This window comes from Cheilinus undulatus, linkage group 3, assembly GCF_018320785.1.
Source record: "Cheilinus undulatus linkage group 3, ASM1832078v1, whole genome shotgun sequence".
NCBI lineage: Eukaryota > Metazoa > Chordata > Actinopteri > Labriformes > Labridae > Cheilinus > Cheilinus undulatus.
The window spans coordinates 27,927,962-27,944,244 of NC_054867.1; the positions used below are offsets into that span (position 1 = coordinate 27,927,962).

The 16,283-nt window shown below is 38.2% G+C and overlaps 2 protein-coding genes across 3 annotated transcripts; both read right to left on the reverse strand.

The window, feature by feature from the left end:
* Nucleotides 1-5: 5 nt before the first annotated feature.
* myl6 (myosin, light chain 6, alkali, smooth muscle and non-muscle) lies at nucleotides 6-6,890 on the reverse strand. The gene is made up of 6 exons (XM_041779443.1): nucleotides 6,749-6,890; nucleotides 6,403-6,430; nucleotides 4,049-4,192; nucleotides 1,119-1,292; nucleotides 904-981; nucleotides 6-402 (listed from the first exon to the last, which is right to left on the reverse strand). Exons 1-6 carry the CDS (start codon nucleotides 6,749-6,751, stop codon nucleotides 374-376), a joined length of 456 nt encoding a protein of 151 aa, XP_041635377.1. The 5' UTR covers nucleotides 6,752-6,890; the 3' UTR covers nucleotides 6-373.
* Nucleotides 6,891-9,043: 2,153 nt separating this feature from the next.
* On the reverse strand, nucleotides 9,044-14,132 carry tsfm (Ts translation elongation factor, mitochondrial). Of its 2 annotated transcripts, none has more exons than XM_041777672.1 (6): nucleotides 14,087-14,132; nucleotides 13,077-13,229; nucleotides 12,831-12,959; nucleotides 12,609-12,731; nucleotides 9,987-10,068; nucleotides 9,044-9,619 (listed from the first exon to the last, which is right to left on the reverse strand). In XM_041777672.1, exons 2-6 carry the CDS (start codon nucleotides 13,155-13,157, stop codon nucleotides 9,225-9,227), a joined length of 810 nt encoding a protein of 269 aa, XP_041633606.1. In that variant the 5' UTR covers nucleotides 13,158-13,229; nucleotides 14,087-14,132; the 3' UTR covers nucleotides 9,044-9,224. The 2 variants fall into 2 exon arrangements, with proteins under 2 accessions (XP_041633606.1, XP_041633597.1); XM_041777663.1 differs by lacking the exon at nucleotides 14,087-14,132 and adding an exon at nucleotides 13,535-13,682.
* Nucleotides 14,133-16,283: the final 2,151 nt, after the last annotated feature.

Genomic DNA, 16,283 nt, shown 5'->3' on the forward strand with positions numbered 1-16,283 from the left:
CAAGAGAAACTTTAGAAACAAGGATCTTTATTCAATAATGGTAAATGTAACATTTCACATTTTCATAGCCACCCAAACAAAATGAAAAACAAGGACAAGTCTGACTGAATGAGATGGAGCATTTGAAATTATCAGGAGAACGTACACTGTACCTATGAGACTTAATACTGCTGGGGAAGTGAGGTGAAAGGGTTTATTCACATTAGACAGAAAAGGCACTTAAAAAAATGTCATAGAGATGTAAAAAAAAAAAAACATACATAGACAAAAACACATTAGAGGTAGGAAAACAGGATGGAAAGGTCACATTAAAAAACAGAACAAAAAAAATTAGGAATAAAATTAAAGCTGGAGATGTGTGAATCTGAAATCTTCAACCGCTCATCACCATCCGGACGAGTTCTGTGATGAGAGAGACACGAAAAAATTAACATAGTGAAACAAGCGCTCTCCCTGCCAGTCACAACAGTTGAAAACCATTGAGGCTTGTTTGGTTGAGGATTGTGAGCTCCACTCAACATTTGGCCAAGTGATCAAAAAATATAAATATAACAAGGGGAAGAACAAGAGACTGGCAGCTGCTTTGACCATTAAAAAACAGACATTTTTGTTTGAAACCTGTTTTTTTTAAAAACCTTTCTAATATAGAAGTTTATTTTTGATAGAAGGTTAAAGTCGACAGAGAGCACAGCAATGCTCAGAGGCCAGAAAATGACAAGAACTGCCACACTGCATGTTCAAGCTTGCTCAAGCTGGTCATGATCTGCTACAGGGATGAACCAAAGGGCTCTGGGATTCCTAAAGTCTCTCCGTCTGTATTTTCATTTGCAACATTTTGTACTTGGTACCTTGCACAATCTGGTTTTGTTCTCAGGTTTAGTTTCATATACAGTGCCCTTTTACCTTCATAGTTGATGTAGCCATTGGCGTCTTCATGTCCTGCTAGAAGAGTCTCCACCTCCTCCTCTGTCATTTTCTCACCTTAAACACACAGAGGAAGTTTTATGTACTGTATGTCCAAGAAGCAACTCTTTTTTGTTGCAGATAAATGAAGGAGAAATGGAGAACAAAAAACTTTTGCCAAATCAATATAATCAGCTTGAGTTTTGTTTCCTTACCTAGCGTAGTGAGCACATGACGTAGCTCAGCCCCCATCACTGTACCGTTTCCCTCCTTGTCAAAGACACGCAGACCCTCCACGATGTCCTCAAACGAGCCCTGGTCCTTGTTCTTAGCGATGGCCTGAAGCTTGGGCAGGAACTGTTCAAAATCCAGAGTCTTATGGTTCATTTCTGCAGGGGAAAAACAGAAACATCATATGACATCAGGCATGTTTGGGTAGTTGGTTTGCTTGCATATGAGTAAGAGAAACTCTCTTGATTCCATTGACCACTCTGTCCTATTACAGAAGCTGGCTGATATCGGGTTTTCCCCAACAGCACTAAAATGGTCTGCAAATTATCTAAGTGGCAGAAGACAAAGTGTTAAAGTCTATGGTCTGATATCTAGCTTTTTAAATGTTAAAAATTGTGTCCCACAAGGGCCCATATTGGGCCTGATTTTATTCATTATCTATATTAACAAGTTCTGTATGAATTATACTACTGATGCAACAATTCATTGCAGACGATAGTGATTAACGCATTGTCTTCTTCCTTAGAAAGTGCAACAAATAAATTACAAGTGGACTTAAATGTTGTCCAGAGAAACCTCTGTGACTTCTGACTTTTACTTAATGTCAACAAGACCAATGCGCTTCTCAAGGTCTAAAACAAAAGTTTAAAAGTTTTGCTCTTTACTTAAACAATGAGGCAATTGAAGGTGTTCAAACATAGAAACACCTTGGATTTTTGCTAGAAGAAAATCTGTCTTTTAGTCAACATATTGATTGTCTTGCAAAGCAACTGAGGGTACACTGTTGCAAGGGAGAAACTTATTCAAGCAACATTTCTGTCTGTAATTGATTATGGTGATGTCCTTTACATGCATGCTACCTCATCTACACAGAAAATGTCGGACTCAGTGTACCATGCTGCCTTGCGATTTTTCACTGGCCTGGGTTTTCACACCCATCATTGTGTTTTTTTATGAGAGACTGGGTTGGTCTTCCTTATACAATAGAAGGATGGAACATTGGTCTATCTTTCTTTATAAGGCTATTTTACATGAATTACCTTCTCAGTGTTTCCCATAAATTCATTTATTTGTGGCAGACTGCCACAAATAAATTAGGCCCGCCATAAATAGATTCTGGCACTACCTGTTCACCCTTGCTCTGTGAATGTAGCGTGTTGTTAAAATGACTATATCGCGAATATCTGAGTATAAACAATTTGGAAGTTTTGAGCCGCCAGGGTGCATTTCTTGCTGGAATTTCGCTTCTCCCATTGTCCCTGAATGCATCTCTCACAGCAGAGAGCTGTCTTTTTCTCCTCTGCCCATCCAGAAAACTTCTGCACATGCGGCCAGATTTTTTTATATCAGCGGCGAGAGAAGCAAGGGAGAAGAAGGTAAACAGAGCAGCGTGGTGAGTTAGCGACTAGTTAGATGCCTTGTGGACACCAAGAAACAGCGCTGGATCTGCAGTGTTGAGCAGTTGTTCAACTTTGAAAAGGAAGAGGTCTAACTCACACGGCATTTGTTAAAATATGCCGCAAGATGACTCCAAGATAATGGCAGCAGTAACACAACACACCGCTTAAGACATGTGCCCATTGTTGTTAAAAAGCCAGGATTTAAAAATCTCATAATGACATTTAACCCAGAATACAAGATTTGCCTGGGTGCAAACATTTTGCTGAAAACTCCCTGCCAGAGTCGTACATGTCAGAGAAGATGGCCCAGCAGCGGACAAATGTGACCCACTCCTCCAAAACAATGGCGCCTTATCTCAGCCTAACAGTTCAAAACACCGACAACAAGTAGTTAAAATATTTCCGCCTCCAGACAAGCTTTCCCCTCCCATGATCACACAGGAGTTTACTGAATAAGGTCTAAAGATGCTCTCGTGTCATGAACTTGTCAGAAACTTGTCCAGTGTTTATCAGCACAGATAACGGACTAATATAATCACAGCGGTGAGCCTGAATGGAGGACAAGACTGCAGGGTTTTGGCCTGAATGGAGGACTAGACTGCAGGGTTTTGGCCTCTGGCTGCATGCAGGATTGGTGAGTTCTGTGTAGGTTTGCTTCACCCTTAATGAGGGAAATAATCATTTTATAATCAGCAATAGTAAACATAACACAGAAAACATTTCAGGACTTTCCATACACTGTAAAAGACAGAGTATTTCATGATTTATGTATTTTTGATTTATTAGTAAAAGATTGAGTAAAATCCTTTTCAAAATAAAACTGCTAAATTTGACTTTACATTGATTTTTACTTTCCGCATACAATTTTATTAAGAATCCAAAAGAACAGTCTATTTTTTTTTTTTAAAGATTTATTTTTGGTCTTTTTGCCTTTATTTGATAGGACAATGGATAGAGTCAGAGACAGGGAAGAGAGCAGGGAGAGACATGCATACATGGCGCACGTCTTAACCACTCGACTACTGGCGCACAAGAACAGTCTATTTTAATCACCAAACTAGTGTCATTTGGGGTTGAATTAAATACAGCTGCTGAGAGGCCATTTCAAAATATCGTCATATATATAGTGTATCAGGATATAGCAAAAAATATATCTGGCTATTAATTTTACGCCTTTTTTTAATTTTATTTTTTTTAAGGAAGCCCCGTAAAATAAAATGCCTCGAGAAAGGGTGCAAACTCTGCAGAAACAAAATTTAATAAAATTGTTACTCCTTTTGATTCAAGTTACCTACTTTATTTATTCAACCTAATTTCTCATTTATTTATTTTTATTTATTTCTTTAAATAAGCTATTGTATTTTTTATTTAAATGTATTTATGCTAAGTTTATTTGGTGTTCGTTTACATTTGACATTAAATGAAAGTTCCAAATCAAACTCCATGGGTTTTTTTTTTGCGCACGTGCGTTAAGTTATTTTAGTTGTGATTCTTAAATCAAAATTCAAGCTTACCTTCTAACTTGGGGTTTCCCAGGACTTTGAGCACCTCAGCATTAACAGGGTTCTGACCGAGGGCCCGCATGACATCACCACACTGGCTATAGGTGATCTTCCCATCGCCCGTCCGGTCAAACAAGAGGAAAGCCTCCTTAAATTCTTACATGGAGAAAGAAGGGCAGGGTTTACACTCAGGTGTTTAGATTTAAAAAAGGGGCATAACCAACACTCTTTGTGCACAAAGCCCAGACTTAATGTAGAAGAACAGCTGATAACACTGCAGCTTTGATTAAACTTCCTTATAAATAAATCAGGAGGTACTCTTGTGACCAATACTAAAAAAATCATTTACAATGGAAACATTTCTGAGCTGGTGAGATCAAATTTAAACACAGTATTTAACTGAACTTTGACCATGGTATGAATTGAATCAAACAAATGCATTCTGAAGGAAAAATGTGTTTGCTTAACAATCAAGTCTAAGTGTATGTACTGAAGAGGATTAGGACCATTTTTGAAGGAGAAGATAATTTTGGACAAGTCGAGATGAAAGTCGAAATGACGAGAAAAATGTTGAAACTTGTTATTACTAACAGCAGATCATAGACACTGTGTATTTATGTGGCAAAGAGAGAGAATCTCTTTGCTGTTAAATCCAATAATGGGGTTGAATTTCACATATTCACTAATATGAGGCATAAGGCATTCTGTAGAGACAGTCACGATTTTCTGTTATTGTCTTAAATACTCATACATCAACAGGAAGGACATAACAGTGCTCATGTCTTTCTTCCTTTTCTTCTCTGTCTGATCACCTGTAGAGACGCACAGGTGACAGACTTAACATCGTTCCGTAATGGGAGAGCGAAAGGAGATTGATCGCTTGTTTATTGATCATAGACAATTTGCTGCTAATGACAAAATGTTAATAAAGGCAAACTAGGAACACTATGTCACATGCTGTCAATTGGAAACTCTAGTTAACAGTATTGTGTATGATACATAAAGAAAATGTTACCTCTGCAAAACACCATTTACACGATGTACATTAAATTTTTGTATGGAATTTAGAGATAAAAATCCCCATATGTTTTCATTGCTGCTTTCATGCATGGCCTCCATGCTTCCCTTCAGATATGTCAGTAGAGTTGTTTATACTGATGATGTCTATCCCACCACGACAAACACTGATCAATAAACAAGTGATCAATCTACCTTGGCTCTCCCATTACCGAGGTTGAGTCCGCCACCTGTGCATCTCTACAGGTGATCAGACGGAAAGGAAGGCGAAAGCTGTTATGTCCCTCCTGTTGATGTATGAGTATTTTAGACAATAACAGAGACGCGTGAATGTCTCTATAAAATGCCTTATGTCTCATATCACTGAATATGTGAAATTATACCTCATTATTGGCTTTAATAACAAAGAAATTCTCCCTCTTTGCAACATAAACAGTGTCTATGATCTGCTGTTAGTAATAACAAGTTTTGACTTTTTTTTCTCCTCATTTTGACTTTAATCTCGAAATTGTGTTTCAACATTATTTTAGAAATTTTGACTTTTTTCTCATCATTTCAACTTTCATCTTATAATTGTTTTAACTTTATTCTTGAAATTTCAAATTTATTCTCGACATTTTGACTTTATTCTTGTCATTTCAACTTTAATGTTGACTTGCCCAAAATTATTTTCTCCATTAATTTGGCTCTAATCCACTTCTGTATGTATCCCTTACAACTACACTGGTGTGTACAAGTGGGGGGGGGGGGGGTATTTGGGTTCAAAATTATCTGTTAAAAACATTTCTGTCATTAAAACAAGGCCACAAAGTAAACAGTGTTCTGCATCAATGCACTGTCTCTGTCAGTCACTAATTTAAGTGGGCCACTAAACAGTAGCTTCAGTGTCCTCTGCCACGCCTTTTAGTGCACACACAAAAAACTCTGGGCCAACACCCTGATCTGTACACTGCTTTGCAAAACATAAGCTGTCCTTGAACTACTACTATTACTACTGCTGGCAAAGCATGCTGAATATCCAAATCCATATTTGGCTGTCATCATGCTAATACACAAATATGCTTCAACAAAACGTGTGATGTTAGTAGGAGAGTATATAGCGGTGGCATCGACAAGCATTAGGAATATAAACACTGAACCTCACACGGTTAGTAAATGCTGCAAAAATTTCACTCATATCGAATTACCTGAAATGATCCAGATACTGTGACTGAAAACAGCCGAACTAAAAGTCAGGGTGACGAATTTATGGAGCTACTTTAGATATGCACTTCATAAAAGACATGGATAGGGTTACGTACACATAAAATGATAGAGAAATCTCCTCTGTTAATCAGATGTGAACTCACCCATGATCTGGTCCTCTGTGAAGTCAGACTGGTTGAGGCAGGCACAGTTAAAGAGCACAAGGAAATAACACATAGGTTAGATGCGACTGGCGGACAACAAGCTGGCATTAGTGTGATTAATCCTCCATTAGAGCTAACGCACTGTTAAAACAAGCACGGTGGCTAAAGGCTTATCTGTCGTTGAAGCTAGCTGTCGTTAGGATGAGCGAGGCAGGCCGGGCAGCTAGCTAACGTTAACTGGGTTACATACTTTCAAAGCCATCGACAGAAATACAAAGCATTGAATTTATCCGTTAAAACCTATTTCAGTGGCTTATTCAATATTTTGAACAATTCACGGACTTACCATGTTTAGGTTGGATTATTGGATGACAGACGGGCGAGGGTCTGATATCTTCACTTCGCTCAGAGGAAGATGACACCAGCAGCAGCGGCTAGCTCCGGCTTCATTACATCACTGATGACGTGACGCAGCAGTAGCAACAGCCAATCACATGCGTCGATTTTAATGTTGCATTGCTGGCATTTCTGCACAGGCGGCTGCGCAGCCTCAGGGCATCACCCAGACACCACACACTCCCCTGTTTTACTGTTGTCATGATGTGTTATTACAGTATTAGGAAAACACTCAGTTGGTTCGTTTAAAATAATGATTTATAAGAAAATAACAAAAACTTTTGTTGAGAGGGCTCAACAAAAGTTTGAGGGCTAAGTAATGACTACATATTCAAATTTCCTTTGGGATCAATAAAGTATCTAATCTACTCCTGCTATCACGGGGAACTGTTTGATTAGATCACATATAAAAGCTGTGGCTAGCAGAATCTCCAGTTTGAGGAAAAAGCACCTCTGTGTTGGTAATCTGCCAAGAATGTAAAGTGACAAACAGTTGATGAATCCTCACCAACTCTCACAAGTAGCAACAAGTCTGGTTTAAAGTATTTCGTTCAGGTCTTGGCCTAGAACAGTGGTTTCCAGCCTTTATCTTCTCAGAAAAGCTGACGGGTGGGCAGTTAATCTAATTATAGATTTACATTGCAGTATGTCCTACTGCAATTTTCAAATTGCAAAAGGTCTAATCTTCTTGGACCTGAACTGTGTAAGAATACCAGTTCAATACATTGTTTCCCATCATAAATGTTGTTTTGCATATCATTTAAAAATTCAAGTGTTAACTTTGTTCAAGAATGATTTGCAAAAATGCTACTTTACTTGATTTTATGTTTGTCCTATTAAAAATGAGAAGACATTAAATTGGTATTCCCTTCAATACAATTCATATCAAATTTGCAAAGTCAAAATAATCACAATTACTTTTTTTGTTGCTTATTTATCACTTGTTTGTTGAGAAATACATAAGCAGAGGAATTGTAATAGTTGAATATTAGATTGTAATATTGGGGGGAAAAAATCGCAATGAGATTATTTTCCCAAATCATTCAGCCCTACTACATACACTTGTTTTGAACTATCCATTGTTACCAAAGCATATTAGGGCCACTCTAAAATAATAATAAAAAAATTAAAGTGGATCTGTAAAATTTTGAGAAAAACTTGAAATGTTTGCATTTATACAGTCATACATTTACAAGAAAAAAAAATGGAGATTTTTTTAAAATTCTAATGTTGAAAATCTGCTATAACCAAACTTCGATTTTTGAGATTATAAAGTTAAAAACAGACAATTGTTGGAATGAAAATCATAACTGATGGAGCTGTTTTTTGTGTACAACATCTGCAGATGGGCACCTTATGAAAATGATGCTTTTGATTTTAAGAGAACTGTGCAATGAGGAAAAATTAGTGATTTTATCCCAGAATCATCACATTTTGGACTGGACTTGGAGGTAAAGTTTCTTAAAACTGGCATTATCCAACCACTGTTTTCACTATGGTTTCTCACAAATGTTTTTTACATTGTTGAACATTTTTGACCATAGATATCAAGATGTATCCATATCTGTTTTTGACTTTAAAACCTTGACATTTTTGAGTCCATCTCCAAATGTAACCATTTTTAAACTCTGAAATTTCATTGTTTCTCTCTTTCAAATTTACATTTTCCAAACTTTGAAATTCTGAGTTTTGTGTTTCAAATATACAACTTTGTAATCTAAAATTTTACGAGTTTTTGACAAAAATTTCAACTTTTTTTTAAGGAAATTAACTGATCCTCTTCATCTTTTGGGGTTGCCATAATACATTGTTGTATTATGGTAACCAATAACTGTGGTGCCTACCCTTGGGGTGTCCTTTCAAAGTAATTTTGACAAGGGGTTAAGTCAGTAATATGTTATAAAAAGAGGCCTATTTTTCAGCCACCAATCATACAATAGCTAGTAATGAGTAGAGAAATGGGAAAAAAGAACCATCACAATTGTGTTCCCTTTTATCAAATGAAAATGCATGGACAAAAGGATGACAGGAACTCAGAAATATTCAAAATTGAGCAGAATTGTTCCAGCAATTGAATGACCGGATTTAAAGGATGGTAATTTGAACAAAATGATATTAAATCGCAGGTTATACAGAATGATTCTGATATTACCATTGAAAATACATATCTAAAGCTTATCTTCTCATCCAAAATATTGAATATCAAACATGAATGAATATGAAAAAAGATACTGAATAGAAACAGTTTTATTGTTAAATTAATGATTTAATTGGGCTTCAGTGCAGGTATGCATATATATTTAGCTTTAAATTCATGATGTCACTGTTTGACTTGAGTATTCAAGAATCAATCTGCAGATTCATCTCATCTTTATAACACTAAAAGACACACCATGTATAACTCGCAGTTAATAATTCCCCCTTCTTCATTTTGCATCCTCGCTGGTTGTCTCGCCACATTGAAATCGGACAAAGTCCAACACTCGAGCCTGTTGCCCCCTCAGGAATTGTGCCACCGTCCTGCTGGGGTCTCCCAGGAAGGTCTGAGGCAGCAGCCGGGTCTCACTTTCGCCGCAGGGCAGGTCATCCATGTTGCCTAGGGACACAGGGGCTTCTCCGACTATGTGTTGTCCCAGCTTACGTCCTAACATGTCCTGCTCCCCCTCCCTTCCACCCTGAAATACAACCAGGGCGCCGTAGCGACCCATGGCCACCTCGGCCTGGCTGTTCACACCACCATGTACATATGAGCCAACATCCCACTCATCAGGGACACTCAGGGTCACTGCCCGCTTCACTGACATGTTCTCTCCAAGACGACCTAGGAGTAGAGAAGGTTTAATCCAGAAATAGTGTTAAAAAGATTTCTGGAAAATTTACTTTGTATTCTCACACGACATTTAAGATCACTGATTGACTTAACGCTCTCAGGGATAATGCCAACAACTTCAATCAACAAATACCCGTCTGTATCTGCAAAAGTATTTATTCACAAAAAATGACAGGGAAGCTCCTTAGTTATGTTTAAACGTGTCTGGGAGAACAGGTTTGCCCCAACAGACATTATTTACTAAAAACAAAAGTGGTAAACCCAGGAGAATAAGAGGGGCGTGTGTGTTAAATTAAACAACAGTCTCTTATAAATTACATAAATTATAAATAACATTGTCTGCTCATGATTTACATACCTATTGTTAGAGCCACTCGGTCAGCAAGTGATGCTCCTTCATCCACACTCAGTTTGGAAACATCCTCCCCTGCCAGGACACTCTGTAAACAAACGTGTGTTAGAATTTAAGTAGAATGGAGGAAGTATGACTGATGTGTTTGGCTGCAAGACACTTTTGAGTCAAGAGTGTTCAATTTACAGAGTTTAACTTCTTTTATCTGCACCATGTTGTATGATACAATTTACAGTGGATACTCAATAAAAGGTTTTGCACTCTGCTTAAAGAAAAGCAATTAAGCTGTTCTTCACAAATATGCAGGATGTATCTTAAGAGTTAACTAGAATGGCTGTCTGAGGCTGCAGACCCACGCCTAAGCAGCGCCACCGAGGAACTTACGCTCCCAATGATTACTATGGTGTTCAAAATTTCGAAGTCCGAGAAAAACCGAACGGGTGTGCGGATAATCACCAAAATCTAATCAATATTTCCCGGCCACTATCCCAATATTCCCTAAAAGTCTGGTAAAGATCCGACTTTCCGTTCTTGAGTTATCGGCGTGGGTATAATTAATGTACAGTGTTTTGGAAATGGTTATAACGTCTTTCAAACAGATTCATTTTTAGCAACACCTCTGTAGGACATAACTGCTGAAATGCCTAGGTGGATGGGCAGTTTTATCTAGGCACACTCCTAGAAGATCATGAGGAAGTGCCAGGCTTACTGCAGGCATCATGCAGGATAAACACTTGCTGCTGGATGTTGTGCTAAATGAAGAGGTAAGGGTCAATACTAAGTTAAAAAGTATAAGTGGAGGGCGCAGGTGGCCTAGTAGTATAAGGTGCACACCACGTACGCAGATGGCCTGGGTTCAAATCCGGCTTGAGGCCCTTTACCGCATGTCTCTTCCCCACTCTCGTCCCTGTTTCCGACTCTATCCATTGTCCTCCTTTAAATAAAGGTACAAAAATGCCCCAAAATAAATCTTAAAAAAAAAAAAAAAAAAAAAAAAAAACAAGTATAAGTGGGGGGAAAGCTGTAAAAACTGATAGTATTTTGTTCATCTAGGCTATGCTGGAGCCTCCAAATTAAGGGAAGTTGAGGCAGTGGAGGCATCTAATGAATAAAGTGGGGCACCAGCATACAGACAGTCAAACATTTAAAGTCAAATAGTTAAAAACCCAGGTTAGGATTAAACCTTTTGTTATGACTATACCTAACAAATAGATGAGGAATTACAAACTTCTGAACCGTTTATTTCATGAAGATACACAAGGGAGGATGTCAAAATGACCTTAATACAGAGGAGCTTATAGCATTTTGTTGCATTTCCTCCACTGTTGGAGATGTGCACTGAGAGAGCCCCCTAGAGGACAGCTGATCACATTGTCTACTGGAAGTAACTTTGTCAAATATTCTCCACTTGGAGGGAACTAAAGAGCAGTGGCTCTCAACTGGTCAGGCATCAGGACCCACCACCGCCGCCTTTAGGGATATTGTGACCCAATTTAAAAAAAAGAATTCCAACCATTCAAATTTATCTAATGAAACTGTTGCAGTTTAGACTCCATATGGAACACAGCATAACTGAACTAAGGGACAGGACAAAACAAATGTGTTTAAAAAGCACATCATTAAAGAAGAACCTGCAGGCATACATCTTATTTTACACCATTTTCCCAAGACAGCACTGAAATTTGGTAATTTCTCAAGAAATTTTGTCCTTCTCTTAAGAAAACTGTCCCTCTTAAGCAAAGAAGAACAAGAGATAAACAGAATAGAAATATCTATTAACGAGCACTGCTGTCAAAACTAAAAAAAACATGTACAGCCTAAATTAGGTATTAAGAAAAATAAAACCAAAACCCCTAATGAGCTAGAAATAACTGCCAATTTCAGAATAATTAGAATCTTTAATTTCTATTTGAAAGTATTAAAATGTCAGTGATCACTTTACTGCAGCTGATCAGCTGTGACTCACAATGATTGACTTGTATTCATTTCAATAATTTTTCTCCATAAGTCTGGGAAGAATTCAGGTCAGATCAAAAAAAACTGTGTGATTAAATCTAAATATGAAAAACAAAAGCAGAAGAACTAGCCTACAACCTCTTTAGATGACTGGGCTATGAAATAAAATTTTAAAAGAACTGCAGAATGTAAGACCTTATAGTCTTGCATTAAGACTTTGAAATAATTTTCAAACCCTTCATTATGCAAACATTCAAGTGTCAATTTTTAGAAAATTGTTTACAAAAATCCTTGTTTTCATGTTTCATGTATGTTTTGTTTTAGTCAAAATGATTGACATAAAATGATTATGTCCTTTAATTAAGCAACTGGTATCAAATTTGCAATACGAGCAAAAATAAGTAGTTAATTCAATCTAATACTGATGAAGCTTAGCATTAGTTCATGGAAGTCATACCCCCAGCTGTGGTCAGCATATAGTCAGCTTCACCTCCTTCCCCCCAGCCAGCTCCTTTATAGATTTGAGCTTGCTGCACCATCATATTTAGGATCATGCTACTATGGGTTATTTGTTCTGAAATAATGCAGTTTTTTTCAATACACATTGTCATTTATGTATCCATCCATATGGGGGGTTTTGCCATGTGCTCCCTGTGCACTCTAAGGTCTTACCTTTACATATCCTCCTTTACTTTGGTTTTTATTCTTGTGATGTGTCAATGCAGCAAATGCTACGTCCTTCACCAGCTGCTGGAAATTCTCATTGCGGGCGACAAAGTCTGTCTCACAGTTAACCTGCAGCAAAGGAAGGAGGAAGACAACCCATGTTGCTAAAAAAAAGACATCATGTTTGAAAAAAAATGCTAATTTTCGTCCCTGTAGTTTTGGCCTCACCTCCACCATAACCGCAGCTTTATCCCCTATAAACAGGCCGATCAGACCTTCCTTTGCTCTGCGACCTTCCAGCTTGTTTGCTTTGCTCCATCCCTCTTTCTGGGCCTGCTCATGTAGCCATGTCTCAGCCTGACAGATTGTGAACCATATCAATTTACAAAAAGCAAGTAGTTTAAGTAGATACCAAAGTTATTAGTACATCAATGTTTGAAGCAGGTGCAGAAAGAGCAGAGCAGATGAGTTTACCTGATTTATGTCATTATCAAACTTCTCCAGTGCTTTCTTGCAGCTAATGAAGGTGTAGCCAGTGCCTTTCCTCAGTTTCATCAGGAGGGCTTTATCGGCTGCTAGAAGCTGACAACCTGTGTGTAATGACTGGGCATGCTGGCAAACACCAACCTGGGATGGCAGATAGAAAAAGGTACAAAACCATGTGAAGAACAACTAAAAACCCCTGACCTCGGTGTAGTCTGTCAACACAAACCCATGCCAGGTACCACAATATGCCACAACAATGGCATGTCGAGTGAAACACTATACACATTAATTCGACTTTGAGTGCAATTCACGTCAAGGTAACTTGACGTGAATTGACGGTTTATCAGAGAGTTGACTTCACATCAGCCGCCAGACAGGCTCGTGACAGTTCAAACACCACGTAAACTGTTGACTCCATGACAAAGTATGAGGTTTAGTGTACTCACCTTCACAACGTCTTTGGTAATTGTTCTAAATAAAAATGATAACGACATTTTATAGTCTGTACGAGTGAACCGTCTTATGAAAGCTCAGAATGTCATTGACACACACGCTGTGTAAGGAAGCCGTGTAAGCTCAAAATTGATTAAGTTGGTTATTGCTGCTTGGCGCCCTCTATTGGACGGGAGTAAGGCACGACGTCAAAATCAAAACGGTAGTTTAAATATATCTATGGATTTTCCATCAGTAGAGTTGAATTTAAATTGGCGTGAAAGGGAACCATAAAAGTGAATCTCAAAAACAAAAGATTAGATCAAAACTGTAGACTTGTGGAAATACACTGAGCTGTAAAGACACTAATTTACAGCGCCTATAAAAACATTCACCATGTTCTATCCTTTTATTGATTTTATAACTCAACCACGTTCAATACAGTTTTGCTTTTTTATCTTTAATGTCAAAGTGAAAACAGATTTGACCAATGTAATGTCAATTTAACAGAAATATGTAAGGAAAAATAAGTGCTTGCATATATATTTACCCCCTTTAAACCTTACTTTTTCAAGAGAGACCCAGCCAACAGCTCACAATTAATGAAATGGGGATCACCTGAGTGCAGTGAATGTGTCTCAGGTGATTGTAGTATAAAGACACCTGTGTCTGGAAGGAGATCAGTTAAATCCATCATCAAGAAATGAAGGAACATGGCACATGTGTAAATCTGCCCAGATTAGGCCATTCTTACCAAGGTCATTATAGTTAAAACTAACTAAATAACTAAAACTAGAATTCAAAAATCGTTTTAGTTAACAGAAATGAAATAAATTAAACTTTACCAAAAAAAAACGAAACTAACTAAAACTGTGAAGTGCGCTTACAAAACTAACTAAAATAAAATAAAAATGGAGACAAAATATCCTTAGTTTTAGTCTTTAAAGGGGACACATCATGCAGAAATAATTTTTTCACACATTTCTAACAAAAATATGTACCCATGGAATGCTCACAATCCCCTCAAGTACCAGATCAATTTACCCCCCCCCACCTTTCAGAAAACATGTGCCAAAACAAGCTGTTCTTAGATTTTCTCCTCATGATGTCATGTGGGGAGTTAGCCCCGGCCCCAGGTTTGATTGGCTCTCTCCGCTTGGAAGAAAGTCCCGCCTTCCTCTCCTAAGTTCAGAGCTGTTTCTCAATATGCATACTTCAGCGTACTTCTGGACTTATGGACTTGTGATACGTCATCAATCAAAGCCAAAGTTCTGTTCCAATTCAAAGTCCGCATCGAAACAAGTTCGGTCGAAGTACCCGGATGTGGACTCGCCCCGCCCCTTTTACCGAGTCTGCTGCTGGACGTAACTTGAGCAGACTTTTCACAGTTACAATCCCACAATGCAATTCGCGCCGTCTATCAGAAAACTCAAACAATGGCGGAGGAAAAGTCACACAATTGTAAGCAACCATTGCTGCCGTGTAAAAATATGAATACATGGCTTGTTTGTGATAGAACTGTGTTTGAAACCCAGAAACGTTGGATGAGTTGGATAAAATTCATCCTTGATAAATTCTAAATGGACGATGTCAGTGTTTTTGGAAACGCTAGCAACAGGACAACCGGATGTGACGTGTAGGTACGTAGAAGGGGACGCTAGCAAAGTCCGCTGCTGTTCCAATAGTAGTAGGATCGTTCGGCGGACTCCTGTACCCCTGAAGTCCGAACTCTGGAACGAACTTGCAAAGTCCGAACTTCCAGAGAATGCAAGTTCGAACTTGTGAACTTTGAATTGAGAAACGGCTCAGGAAAGCCACATCCATTAAGCCACATCAATTTCCTGAGATGGGTGAAGTCAGGGGTGGAGTCAGACAACTCAGTTACATTTAAAGTCGCAGACAAAGAAACAGCTCGTTCTGCACAGGGCTGAAACAGAGGTTTTTTAGACATCCAAAAATCCAACACTGGATTGTTTTTTCAGCAACAAACTTAACAGGCATGTTTTGGGGACCTCTGAGACTGATATAAACTTGTTTTAAAAGGGTAAAATCTGTCCCCTTTAACACAACCATACTGTAGGGCACCTACACACAAGTCTGGGTAATGTGAATTTGCCTGATCTGATTGGTTAAGACTTCACACAGTGGTAGTTTAATTTCTGGGGTTGCATTCAAACATCATCTTTAAGTAAACAAAATGATAAGTGAAGAGTAGCCTGTTTGAATATGTTTTTATAAATGTATGACATTTACTCACCCCTGACTAATAAAAAATGAACTAAAATGAAACATTTTTGCAAAATAAAAACTATACTAAACTAACAAACCAGCAGTCAAAACAAATAAAAACTAAACTGAAATCAAACACAGAAAGTGAAAACAAAATGAAAAATAGAAACTAATGAAAAATACAAAACAATGAGTACCTTGGTCCTCACAAACTGAGTGACCGCACAAGAAGGAGACTTGTGAGAGAAGCCATCAAGACACATATGACTACCCTGAAGAAGTTAGAAGCTTCAACAGCTGAGATGGGAAAGACTCTGCAGACAACAACTGTTGCCTTGGTTCTTCTCCCATCAAAGCTTCATGGGAGAGTGGCAAAGAAAAATCCGCTGTTGAAGAACATGGTGCTTTTTGTCCATCAGACAAGACGCTACTTTTGGCGGACACCATTCACTGCACATCACCATAAACACACCATCCCCACTGTGAAACATGGTAGTGGAAACATCATGCTGTGGGGATACTTCGCACTAGCTG

Excerpts from the sequence above, each read along its gene's own strand:
- myl6 (XM_041779443.1), bottom strand. Across the intron at positions 1,293-4,048 it reads GGGAAACCCCAAGTTAGAAG|AAATGAACCATAAGACTCTG; the intron begins GTAAGCTTGAAT and ends TTTCCCCTGCAG. Across the intron at positions 982-1,118 it reads TCATGTGCTCACTACGCTAG|GTGAGAAAATGACAGAGGAG; the intron begins GTAAGGAAACAA and ends TGTGTGTTTAAG.
- tsfm (XM_041777663.1), bottom strand. The coding sequence starts at position 13,582 with ATGTCGTTATCATTTTTATTTAGAACAATTACCAAAGACGTTGTGAAG. Across the intron at positions 10,069-12,608 it reads GTAAAGGAGGATATGTAAAG|AGTGTCCTGGCAGGGGAGGA; the intron begins GTAAGACCTTAG and ends GTTTGTTTACAG. Across the intron at positions 9,620-9,986 it reads CCGAGTGGCTCTAACAATAG|GTCGTCTTGGAGAGAACATG; the intron begins GTATGTAAATCA and ends CTCTACTCCTAG.